This window comes from Natrix helvetica, assembly GCF_964273705.1.
Source record: "Natrix helvetica genome assembly, chromosome: 1".
NCBI classification, from domain to species: domain Eukaryota; kingdom Metazoa; phylum Chordata; class Lepidosauria; order Squamata; family Natricidae; genus Natrix; species Natrix helvetica.
In genome coordinates, this window is record NC_138548.1 from 375,850,613 (window position 1) to 375,863,609 (window position 12,997).

The 12,997-nt window shown below is 48.6% G+C and overlaps 1 protein-coding gene across 9 annotated transcripts in view; it reads left to right on the forward strand.

Moving 5' to 3' along the window:
• LOC309383779 (major histocompatibility complex class I-related gene protein-like) overlaps positions 1 to 12,997 on the forward strand; it is a 342,086-nt gene that overhangs the window by 51,883 nt on the left and 277,206 nt on the right. Inside the window, exon 4 of one of the 9 annotated variants that reach the window (XM_081936655.1) lies at positions 11,483 to 11,764. The exons of the other annotated variants lie outside the window; for them this stretch is intronic. Within the exon in view, the coding sequence (XP_081792781.1) occupies positions 11,483 to 11,764 (282 nt within the window). The remainder of the gene's footprint in view (positions 1 to 11,482; positions 11,765 to 12,997) is intronic. 9 annotated transcript variants of the gene reach the window in all.

Sequence of the window (12,997 nt, forward strand, 5' to 3'; positions counted from 1 at the left end):
ATGACTGCCTCTGCCGAGGTTGAAGTCATTAGGACTACTTCTAGCCATTTAGAGTATGCATCCACAACTATAAGGAAAGTCTGACCTTGAACTGGCCCTGCGAAGTCGATGTGTATTCTCGACCAGGGTGCTTTCAGCTTTTCCCATTCAGTGGCGGGCGCTTCCGGGGGTGCTGGTCTTGATTCTTGGCATGGATCGCAAGTGGCCACCCACTCCTCTATCTCTTTATCCATGTTTGGCCACCAGACATAACTTCTCGCTAACGCCTTCATTCTAACGATCCCCGGGTGCCCTACATGTAATGCCTCTAACACATTTCTACGTAATGCATAAGGAATAACAACTCGATCCCCCCACAATAAACAACCTTGTAACACTGAGAGTTCGTCGCGTTTTGACCAAAACACTTTGAATTCCGGGCCCACGTTTCCCTTCGGCCACCCCCTCCAAACCCAAGTTTGAACTTGTTTTATTAAATTGTCTTTAGAGGAGAACCTTGCAACGTCGTAGGAAGAAACCGGTCCAGAGTCCAAACAGTCAATGAGCAATACCGGTACTTCGGGAGTGGGGTCTGGCAGAAGGTCAGGTAATGGGCAACGGCTGAGTGCGTCTGCGTGTCCGAGAGTGGAGCCCGGTCGATGAATTAACTTGTAGGAGTACGCAGCCAGGAAAACAGTCCACCTGGTCATGCGTGGAGAAAGGGAGACCGGAGTGGGGCGGTTTCCCGCCAAAAGTCCCAACAGCGGTTTGTGATCTGTAATCAGTTCAAAATCGCGGCCGTAGAGGTATTCGTGGAAACGTTTTACTCCAGCTACAGCAGCTAGCGCTTCCCTGTCCATCTGGCTGTAATTTCTCTCGGCCGATGAAAGAGTCCTGGAGTAGAAAGCGATGGGTGCTTCTTTTCCGTCGGGCATCTGGTGGCTGAGGACTGCGCCGACTCCAAAAGGTGATGCATCGCAGGTCAGTACCAGTGGTAGTGTCTGGCTGTATTGGACTAACAGCGAGTCAGTGGTGAGCAGGCGCTTTACTCCGGCAAAAGCTGCTGCAACGGATCGTCCCCATTTCCATGGTGTGTTCCTCTGGAGTAGACGGTGTAGTGGCTCAGCAACGGTCGCCTTCTGTCTCAGAAAAACGCTGTAGAAGTTAAGTAGTCCGAGGAAGGCCTGCAACTCGGTCTGATTCCGTGGTGTGGGGGCGTCCTGGATCGCCTTAATTTTCTTTGAAGTGGGGTGTATTCCCTGACCATCGATTCTATAACCCAGGAATTCTACGCTAGGCACGTTAATTTGGCATTTTTCCTTTTTGAGGCGGAGACCCTTTTCTCTGATTCTGGCCAAAACAGTTCTGACTCTTATTTAATTGCTCCTCGTTTGCAGCGGACACCAAGATGTCGTCAAAATAGGGGACGACTCCCGGTATCCCTTGCAAAAGTCGTTCCATGACGCTCTGGAACAATCCTGGAGCAATACTCACACCGAATTGTAGCCGGTTGCATTTGAATGCTCCTCTATGCGTCACTATAGTTTGGGCCTCCGCTGTGGCGCTATCTACGGGCAACTGCTGGTAAGCTTGTGCCATGTCTAATTTAGCAAATACCTTTCCTGGTCCCAACGAGTGCAATAAGTGCTGTACTACAGGCACAGGATATGCGCTTTGTTGTAGCGCGACATTAATTGTGCATTTATAGTCCGCGCAGATGCGGACTGATCCGTCTGGTTTGACTGGGGTCACAATGGGCGTTTCCCAGCGCGCGTGATCCACCGGCTCAAGGATTCCTTGCTCCACTAACTTATCTATTTCCTTATCTATCTTTGGGCGGAGTGCAAAAGGCACTCGTCTCGGTTTAAGTCGGATTGGCGCCACTTTGGGGTCTAAATTGAATGAGATCGGTTTACCCACATACTTACCAAGACCGGGGTTGAACACATCCTCGAACTCCTTAAAAATCTGTTCAGCGCTGCTGTTTTCCACGGCGTTGATTCCGGTGACTTCTAGCCCCAAGGATTCAAACCAATCCAATCCTAGGAGGTTTTGTAATGGTGCGCTGGCAATGGTCACGGGCAGCTGGGCTACGATGTCCTTGAAGCGGATCTGGAACGTCCCTTGGCCTACGATGGGGACTCGGTTCCCCTGGTAGTCTCGTAGCAGGATGTCTGGAACACGTAGTTGGCTCTTTTTGAGGCTAGGGATAGCCTGTTTCATGGATGCCCATGAAATGATCGTCAGGGACAATCCTGTGTCAACTTCTAGCTCGCAAGGTGAGCCCTCCAAGAGGACTGTGACTTTCAGCTTTTTAGGCCGCTTGGTGCGGACCTGGCTTATTGATGTGAGATACGTTCGCAACTCCTCTCTCTGGGTCAGCTCTATCTCATCATCTGTATCCTGAAAGTACTCTCTTTGAGCGTCTTGATAGAACGCTCTCTCAGCTCTTTGTGTGTAGTCTCTCTGGGAATACGCTCGCTCAGCTCCTTGTGTGTAATCTCTCTGGGAATACGCTTGCTCAGCTCTATGTGCATTTTCTCTCTGGGTAAACACTTGTGGATTTCTCTCTGGGCGCCCTTTTTGATTTCGCCAAGCCCCTGGGTTGGGCTTCTGTTGGCGGTACATGGGTGGCTGCCGTGAGGCAGGGACTTCGCTCCGGCACACTCGTGCGATGTGCCCAAGTTTGTTGCAGTGTGAACAAACAACGTTCCTGAACCTACAGGTAGACCGGGGGTGATTCCCTCCGCAGCTTGCGCAGGGCGGCAAACGGAATCCGGGTCTCCCCCCAGGCCTCACGTGACTGCTCCGCATCAGGTGACTGTCCTCGAACTCGGAATCCTCGTAGTCGGGGTTTGTGTCCTCGTGGTGGACTCTGGTCTGCCTGGGTGCTGGCTGGCTTCCGCTGAAACCGCGTTGTATGGTTACCGACGATTTTTCTGCTGACTCTGATGCCCTTGCTTCGTTTAGTGCTATCTGTAGGGTTAAATTTGGGTTTGCCAACAGCTTCTTTTGTAGTGAAATGTCTCTTAACCCACAGATAAGTTGCGCTAGGATATGCTCGTCCAGATCCCTGAACTCGCAGTGAGTTGCTGCTTTACGCAGGGCTGCAACATATTGGTTGATTGATTCTCCCGCTTTCTGGTTCCGCGTGTTGAATTCCTTTCAGCAAACATGGCGGGAAGGTTTTGGCGCGTAATGAGTCTGTAGAGCCTGTTGCAACGCCGTCCATGATACTGCCTGTATCAGAGTAGGCGCGGTGAGGTCTCTGGCCGTGTTGAAGACTTCTTTCCCGCAGTAGCCGAGGAAGATGTTTTTCTTCCGGGCGTCGGTGATTCCTGTGTATTCGTTCGCTTCGAGAAAACACTCGAAACGAATCATGAAGGCTTCCCACTCGTCATTCGCTGGGTCGAATGGTGCGGGGGGAGTGTGCATCGCCATCTTCTCTCGTTTGAATTTGCCGCGCTGCGGTGACCCGAGATGGCTGCCGGAATTTCTGCCGAATTCCTGGGCTGGATCAAATCCGGAGATTCTGGAGTAGCGTTCTTCGTCCTATCTGCCTCTCGATCCCACCTTCGTCGCTAATGTTAGATCTGGGCAACGAGAGAACAGACTGCGGACACGAAGTGACTTAACAGCTCTTTATTAGTAATAGTAGTGATCCAGCTTGCTCTGTGGTCGGAGGGTTCCCCTTTTATAGGGATCGGGTACGCCCCTCGACCAATCAGAACGATACCTGTTTCCCGCTGTAGCAGCGGACCAGAGAGGAGACTTGCCCCGATATATGCTAATATCTAACAGGTGTGTTAGGACTTTCACTCCTGAACTTTGGTCCTGCTGACAACCAGCTGGCCCTTGGATCAACCATTTTAGAGTTGGGTGGCTGTAAAAATATTAGGAATATATAAATACTTCTGTCTACATAGGAGAATAACAGGAAGTAGGGAATTAATGTAATATATTTGGTAAACTGACAAATAAGATAGGTCTCCAGATTAAAGCTGCCACAAGAGCCTTTGAATGTTTTCACCCAGAGTGAAGATCACTTGGGGTCTCTGAACTGGAACCTAGAATCATTCAAAGGGACCTCGGAGGTCTTCTAGTCTAACTCTTGGCTCAAGGAAGGAGAGACCTTATACCCATGATGGCCAAGTAGACCCCTCTGTGCAGGCACGTCAACTGTTGCCCTAGCTCAGCTCCGCCACGCATGCGCCTGCACCTTCCACTGGCCAGCTTGTTTTGGGGTTCTGCCGTGCATGTGGGGGGATGGACGGACATGCGGAGGACACACCTGCATGTGGGTGGAGCAGGGTGCACGCGCAGGAGAGGTCTGGGCATGCACAGTGGTGGCGTGTGCAGGGGTGTCGCCCATGCATTACATTAAGGGTGCTCATGCATACACTTTTGGCACTCGGTGCCGGAAAGCTTAGCCATCACTGCCTTATACCATCCCAATCAAATGGCTGCCTGGCCCATTTTTGAATATCTCCAGTGACGGAGCAACTTTTCCCCCCTTTGCTAAACCGGGCGTGGGCATGGCTAGTGCTGTGGCATCCAGGCCGTGGGTCGCAGGTTTGACAGCGCTGTCCTGTACCATTTCAGACAAGTGACTGTCCAGCTGTTCCACTGCTTAATTGTCCTCACTGTTAGGAAGTTTCTCCTTAATTCCAGTTTGCTTCTCTCCTTAATTAGATTCTGTCCATTGTGTCTTGTCCTGCCTTCTGGTGCTTTGAAGAATAATTGTCCCCCCTCTTCTTTGTGGCAGCCCCTCAAATACCGGAATACTGTTATCATGTCGTCCTTCTTTTCTCTAGACTGGCCAAACCCAAATCCTGCAACCGTTCTTCGTATGTTTTTGTCTCCAGGCCTTTACTCATCTAAGTTGCTCTTCTTTGCACTTTTCCCAAAGTCTCAACATCTTTTTTGTGATGTGGTGACCAAAACTAGTTGCCGTGTTTGAGGCGTGTAGTACAGGCAGAGGTTGGGGGGGGGCAGGGTTGGGAGACCCCTTGGGTTTCTGGGGTGGTGGTCAGGAGGAATTCTGGGAATTGAAGTCCACATAAAATCCAGGTGGCTGAATTTGAGAAACTTTCATTCGGGCCTTTACACTGAGAGTCGCTAAGGGAGTGAAGAGTAGGATAGGTGAGTTCAACCATCCTCCCAAGATGGCTGAGGGGCCTTCCTGCCTTTCTTTGTACGGATGAAGGGCAGGGAATATTTGAGATTCAGAGTAAATCTGGTGCCTTGTAACTGCCTGGGAAGGAAGGAAGGTTTTCAGAGGCTTAATTGGGCTGCTGAAATGAAGAAAGGTGGGGATAATCACATGGGATTTTCTGCAGAATGAGGGTTGAGCCCCACGGAGTCCTGGGTTCAAATCCCATTCCTTCTCAGATGGCTGGGCTCTGGGAGGGGAGGAGGAATTTCGCAGGGGGGATGAGCAGGAAGATCCAGGGAGGCTTCCTGTCTTCGTTGCTGCTCCCTTCACTCTCACCATTGCCTTCCCACATCTCACTGGCAATCGGTTTGGGTTTCTCTGGATTCCTCCTTCTCTAGGTCCTGCTGCCATTTTATAAAATTTCCATTAAAATCTGCACATATTAACAATCCATGCTGGTCCTCCATGAGGTGAAAACATTTTTTTCCAGTGACTGGGAAGTTGGGGTTTCCTGCTGCTTTGGGGCTTCTTGTCTGCAATCCCCCTCCCCCTTTCTCCCCATGGGGCGACTGCAGCCTCCTTGGGGCAGAGTTTGAGCAGCCCGGAAAAGAGTCTGAGATAAGGCCTTGCTGGAAGGGGGTGGGCACAATTTCGGAGGCAGATAGAGTTTGGGGTTCCTGCTGGCCCTCTAGCCTTGCTTTCCCTTCCCTCCGTCATCCCAATTTCCTTCTCCTCCAAAAGCTGCTTTTTTTGTCTCTCTCTTGTTTCCTCTTTCTGTCCCATCTTCCATCATTTCCCCCTTCCTCCTCTGCCCCCCCCCAGTTCTCTTCCTCCTCCTTCTTCCCCACACCCTGAAATTGGGCTAACTCTGCCCCTCTGGGTTTCTTCCAGGTTCCTCTTCACACTCCCTCGTGTATTTCCACACCGCCATCTCAGACCCCAGTCAGGGGCTGTTCCATTTTGTCTCTCTGGGGTATGTGGATGGTCAACTCTTCACTTCCTACGATAGCAAGAGCAGGAGGGCGAAGCCTCGAGTCTCCTGGATGGAGAAGTTGGGGAAGGACGACCCCGGCTACTGGAACAGAAGCACCCTGAGAGAACGTAACAATGAGGAGATGTCCAGAGTTCACCTGGAGAAACTGAGGAGTCACTATAAACACAGCAAAGGTGAGTGATTGGTCGGGTGGCTCCTCCGGGCCCATATTCCCTCCCCAGGAACCAGAGAGGGGAGAAATGGGGGGTCCTCCCAAGCGAAAGATTGCTGCCACACTTTTTACAAAGTTTTTTTTAAAGAATGGAATGGAATGGAACAAATTAGAACAGAATTAGAAAGAATAGAATAGAATTAGAAAGAATAGAATAGAATTAGAAAGAATAGAATAGAATTAGAATAGAATAGAATTAGAAAGAACAGAATTAGAAAGAATAAATAGAATAGAATAGAATAGAATAGAATAGGAAAGAATAAATAGAATAGAATTAGAAAGAATAGAATAGAATAGAATAAGAAAGAACAGAATTAGAAAGAATAAATAGAATAGAATAGAATTAGAAAGAATAAATAGAATAGAATTAGAAATAATAGAATAGAATAGAATAGAATAGAATAGAATAGAATAGAATAGAATAGAATAGAATAGAATAGAATAGAATAGAATAGAATAGAATTAGAAAAAATAAATAGAATAGAATTCTTTATTGGCCAAGTGTGATTGAACACGGATGGAATTTGTGTTCGGTGCATATGCTCTCAGTGTACATAAAAAATACATTCATCAAGAATCATAAGATACAGCACTTAGTCATAGTCATAGTGTGCTAAATAAGCAATCAAATCATACTAAATAAATCAATATATATCGTAAAGATACAAGCAGCAAGGTTATAGTTATAAGTGGGAGGAGATAGGTAATAGGAAGGATGAGAAGAATAATAGCAATATAGTCTCAGTAAATAGTTTGACAGTGTTGTGGGAATTAGTTGTTTAACAGAGATACATATTGTTCTTTTAAATTAATATATCATCCCCGTAATTGAAGTTTTCTGCAGGTTACAGTTACTAAAAATATTTTCAAAATGTGTATGTGTGTGTGTGTGTTTAATGAGATTAAAGGAGGTAAAGAAGAGATCAAAATCTTCTTCCCTTTACTTTCCCCTGGAAAAGGGGAGGTCCTGGCCTTGGAGGACATCCTGTTGTGGGGGAAGAAGGGAAGAAGAGGTCTTTTGCTCCCTCAGGCTTAACTCCTGCACTGCCATCTGCTTCCCACAAGAGAGGAGTCCTCCCTCAGCAGCTCCCCCTTCTGCCATTTTGGGGGGCTTCCTTTAAAGACTTCCTTTAAAGCAGTGTTTCTCAACCTTGACATCTTTAAGATGGTTGAACTTCACTTCCCAGACCTCCCCAGCCTAGTGTAACCTTAACCCGTGCTGGCTAGGAATTCTGGGAGTTGAAGTCCACTCGTCTTGAAGTTTGCAAGGTTGAAAACCATTGCTTTAAAGGGACCATATTTTTTGAGGGGGTGCGTGTAAGCAAATGTGTGTGTAGTTAAAGGCTGCTTTTGCCTGAGGTAAACATTCTCCTCAAACATGAGCCATTTCCCCTTATTTCATTATAAAAACGTGCTGCTGCCCCACTTCTTTGGCTCTCCTCCCTGCTCATTTCATAGCTTTCTTAGTTCTGCCCTCCCAGATCCCCCCAGTCCCCCTGCTGGCCTCCCAGGGGATCAAAGCTGGACCCAGAGGCTCCCCCTGGTGGAGGAAGGAGGAAGGAGCGTGGCCAGAGTGGAGGGGAGCCTCCTTTCCAGGCTAAAGAGCCCCAAAGGACCCAACCTTCCCCTCAAGGGAGGCTGCTTCCCCCCTCCCATCGCCTGGGTCGCCTCCTCTGCACCTTCCCCGGCTCCCTCCTCTCCTTTTATGAGGCCTTTGGACCACAACTGCACCCAATACTCCAGATGTGGTCGCTCTGCCTTGATTCATGTAGAGGGTTTATGTAACATTAGCTTCTCTTGTGTTTTCAATACCATTTTTATCATCTGACATCTTGTTGTCCTTTTTTAATATAATTTATATTTTTAATATAATTTTTATTGAAATTTCTCCAAAACTAACAAAGTAATATAAAGTAAAGGGGACAAAAGAAAGAAATCAAAGAAAAATCTAAAAGTACAAGAATAGAAAATAAGGTGAAGAAAATTATGAGCATCCACAGATTTCATCTTCAACTGAAAGAAAACTATTTCTGTCTTAGCTTTTGTTGCTTCTGAAATAAGACAGACCTTGTTCTCAGAAGTTGAAAACTGCAGCCAAATATTCAGTGCTTTCCTGTGAATGGCAGGAGATTCTTCTTGGACAGAAATCCAGAACTATTTTTTCCATGGGGAGATCAGGGAATCTCCTCTCAAGGGAAGGATCAGACTGGATCTCCCAAGGATCTTCCTCTTCCTCCTAAGGGAAGTTCTCTGGCTGAGCAGAAGATGCAGAGAAAGGATCCCCTCACCTGTCATTCATGGGTGTGGAGAGGAAAGGAGAGGAATGGTCAGTTTAGTTCAACTGAACTTCCAGGTGGTTTTCCCTAGATTTGAGATTTTCTGGCACTTGCTGGGCCACTTGCTGCTGAGGAAAATATTCTTTTCTGGCCTTTCAAAGCATCATTCCCACATTGCATTAAGCCATGGTTTGCTTTTAGTTAGCCCAAAGTGGGAACCAGCCCTTGTGATCTGGTGCTATTTGTGAATGCACACCATGATTTACAGTCACGGGAATCCCTGCAAAGCTTCTTTTTAGATCAGCTGGATCCTCTTTGAGGTCCATGAGATTCTTAGTTCCTCTTTCCAGCCAGATTTAGGCACCTGTTCCTGCTCTGGGGTTCCCCCCAAGAGAGCAGCAGAAGGAAAGATAAAGGAAGGAGGCTCCGTCCCTCCATTTCTTCTGTTCCTCCATCTTTTTGTGATCCTCCACTGCGTTCTTTTCTGATCCTGTGAAATTGAAAGGGTGATTTGCCAGCTGCCCATTTTCTGGTGAGGTTCATGGGCTCCCTCCCAGGAGAGACACAGGGACCTAGGCAGACTGTAGGGAGTCAGGAAGAGGGAAAATTGGAGGGAATTGCTATGGTGGAATTTGGGGTGTCATTCCCTCCCTCCCATCTCAAAGTCCCTCTGTGGAGGGGGTTCTCTGTCTCTCAAGAGGACTCTCCACAAACCATCCTCCTGTCCCTTTCAGGCCTACACACAGTGCAGAAGATGTACGGCTGTGAGCTCTGGGGAGACAGGAGCAAAGGAGGGTTTATGCAGCATGGTTACGATGGAAGCACCTACCTCACCTTTGACAAGGAGACCCTCAACTGGGTGGCTTCCGACCCCCAGGCCCAGTTCACCCAGAGGAAATGTGATGCTGGCCCAGGATGCAATCAAGGGCTTAAGTTGTGCCTGGATAAATCCTGCCCTGATTTTCTGAAAAAGTTCCTGTCATACGGAAAGGAGGTACTGCTGAGGACAGGTGAGCCTCTGGATCCAAGCTGGACTTTCCTCATTTGTAGTTGGAATTTTGGGATGCATTTGGCCTCTTGTCTAAAGTCTGGCTACCCACGAGGGAATCCTCCTCCTTCTCTTCCAGCATCTCTCCAGGAAGCAGGGAGTCCTCTTTGGTTCCCGCTGCCAGGACCAGGAAATGCAGCCTCTCCCTGTCGGGGGTCTGGGTGGATCAGGCAGGAAAATCACTTGGGTGTGCTGTTCACAGCCCAAAATGAGGCAACCTTTTGGGGTTCTTCAGTGACACCTCCATTAGCCAAACTGTAGTCAAGAGTGAGGGGCTCCCTTAATTTTACCCCATTAACTCTGCTTCTCCCCACATCCCAAAGGGGGCTCGGTCTCTCTGCCCTGCACCTGATGTTGCATCTCTCACACCACTACTAGGGGAGGGGTGCCACATCTATCATTAATAGGACATTATCCGTGCACCACTAGGTAAAAAAGACCAAGGTTGAGGGATTCTTTCCTTCCCCAGGAGAACGCCTGCCCCCCCAAAGTTTCTGTGGATCTTTCTCTTAAACTTCAAACAGTTTCCCTCAATTCTGACTTAGTGAGCCTTTCCTCAGAACAATCCCCTCCCCACCCTCTCACCGCACAGGGGAGCTCATATTCAGGGGTGAAATTCAGCAGATTCTGACAGGTTCTGGAGAACCGGTAGTGGAAATTTGAGTAGTTCGGAGAACTGGCAAATGCCACCTCTGGCTGGCCCCAGAGTGGGGAGGGAATGGGGATTTTACAGTATCCCAGGAGTGGGGAGGGATTGCAGTATCCTTCCTCTGTCACACTCACTAAGCCACAGAACCAGTGGTAAAAGAATTTGAATTTCACCACTGTTCATATTATAATGTTTTCTTGTGATTTGTTATGAATTTACCATCTAGATCAGTGATGGTGAACCGTTTAGGCACATAGTGCCAAGACCGGAATGCGCACATGTACACCACAGCACTGGAAACCTGACGACAAGCTGGCTGGCGTGCGTGTGCACCTCAGAAAACCCATGACCAGCAGGCCGGCGCACATGCGCACGTCAGAAAATCGAAGACCAGCTGGCTGAGCTGGGGCGACAGCGTGCATGCCCATGGAGAGGACTCTATGTGCCACCTCTGGAACATGGGCCATAGGTTCACCATCATGGATCTAGATCATCTCTTTCCCTCCCCCCTTCCCCAGACCTACCCATTTCCCTCTGGGGTCCTTGATCCCTCCAGTATCAGCTGGATGAGATTAGGATCAATGGGGGACACCCCCCACCCACTATTGCCAACAGCCCCTCCCTGCCCAGGGAGGACCCTCGCTCTCTTCCATTGGCATTACCTCTTTCTTCCCCCCCCCCCCACTTTTGAGAGACAAAAATCTCTTTTCCAAATTGATCAGTGTGAGATTTCAAAAGTTCTGGGCCCCCTGCTTTGATTCTGGCTCTCCTCCGCCTAAAATTGTGGTTCTCTCCCTTGGAAAGAGGCCTGGAGGAGTCAAAAACTCAGGGGAGTAGAAGAGGAATCAAAAAGTAGGGAAAATCATCTGTGTCGTTGTTGCTGTTTTGAAAGGGACTTAAAAGACCATCTCCACTATCCCTCCCCTGGTGTGAAGTGAGAAATAGCGGGAGATTTTCCTGGCCCTCCAAGTTTCTCACCCACCTTCCAGTTTCTGGACGGGCTCAGAGTTCATTTCTGGGGATGCTGCAATAATTCCCTAAAACTCTTGGGAGACACTGCTGGTGTGGAGTGGGAAAAAGTAGGAGACGTTCTTGCCCTTTCAAGTTTCTCACCCACCTTCCAGGTTCTGGAGGGGCTCAGGGTTAATTCTGGGGGTGCCGTTTCTGCAGAGCCCCCAAAGGTGATGGTGAGCAGCCGGACAGAGGTGGAGGATGGGATGGAGACGCACGTCTGCCGCCTGGATGGCTTCTACCCCAGGGAGATTGATGCCTCCTGGAGGAGGGATGGGGAGGAATGGCTGGAAGAGACCTTCCATGGGATTCTGGCCCCCAACGCGGATGGGACCTACCACTACTGGCTCAGCATCCGGATCGACCCCAAAGAGAGGAGCCTCTATCAGTGCCACGTGGAGCACGACGGCCTGCAGGAGCCTCTGGACTTGGAGCTGAAGGGTGAGAGGCTGCAGGGAGGGGAAGGCTGGGCTCTCTGGCAGGCTGGAGGGTGCTGGGAGAGAAATCTGACCCCAGCTGTGTCCAGATGTGACCTTTTAAGCCATTGCTTTTTCTAGTGTTTGAAGTTGGTGAAGCTGCAGGGACCAGTCCATAGAATTGGTTTCATGTGATGTAAAGGAAACTGCAGAATCCCATCATGAGAGTTGGCCAATCCTGATTAAATGCTCTTAGATCCTACCTTCATTTTTCTTCTTCACCTGGTTCTTGCCTCCAGCAGAAAAGCAGCAGGTGTGCTGAGCACCTCTGCTTTTGTTTACAATTCCTAAAGTACCAGAATCAGGAGGAGTCTAGGAGCCCCATTTGGTGAATGCCAAATTTTGACTCAAATTGATGAACTGCGGCTGATTTCAGGCAATGCAGAGAGAGGCTGGACTGATGCATCAGCAGTCAGAAAAGAGGCTCCCAAGTAGTTTTTGCCAGTGGTGTGATTCAACCTGTCTAACAACCAGTTCACTGAGCGTGCACTTTTGGTGGGTTAAAACAAAGCTTACAAATTTGCCTTCTACTGCAGTTGAGACCCGGCTCTGCTGGGCTAAAAAACAGGGAAATGTGGGTGAGTCTAGCCCAGGGGCAGGGCGGGGTGAGCCAACCTGAAGGTCGGAGCAAACCGGTTCGCTCTCAGCTGATCTTCGGAGCTACCAGTTCTCTGGAACTGGGCTGAACCGGCCGAATCCCACCTGTGGTTTTGGTCATCAGAGACTAACATGGCTTTCCTGCTTTAAAGGTCCAAATGTTCAAGTTTAATTGTTATGCTGATATCCCAGGCAAAATAAAGTATTCCTTTGTTCTTGTTGTTGTCTATAGAAAGCATCAATTCACAAGTGGCAGGATTGCTATTCAATGGGAATCCTGAATTTTATGGAAGAGAAAATTAAATTTAAAGTTCCCCTCCTCAAATCTGCCTCCCCCCCAAAGCAATACCATTTTATAATGCCTTGGTAAGGCCACACTTGAGTATCGCATCCAGTTTTGATTACCATGATATAAAAAAGATGTGGAGACTCTAGAAAGAGTGCAGAGAAGAGCAACAAAGATGATTAGGGGACTGGAGACCAAAACATATGAAGAACGGTTGCAGGAACTGGGTATGTTTAGCTTAAGAGAAAGAAGGACTAGGGGAGACATGATAGCAGTGTTCCAATATCTCAGGGGTTGCCACAAAGAAGAGGGAGT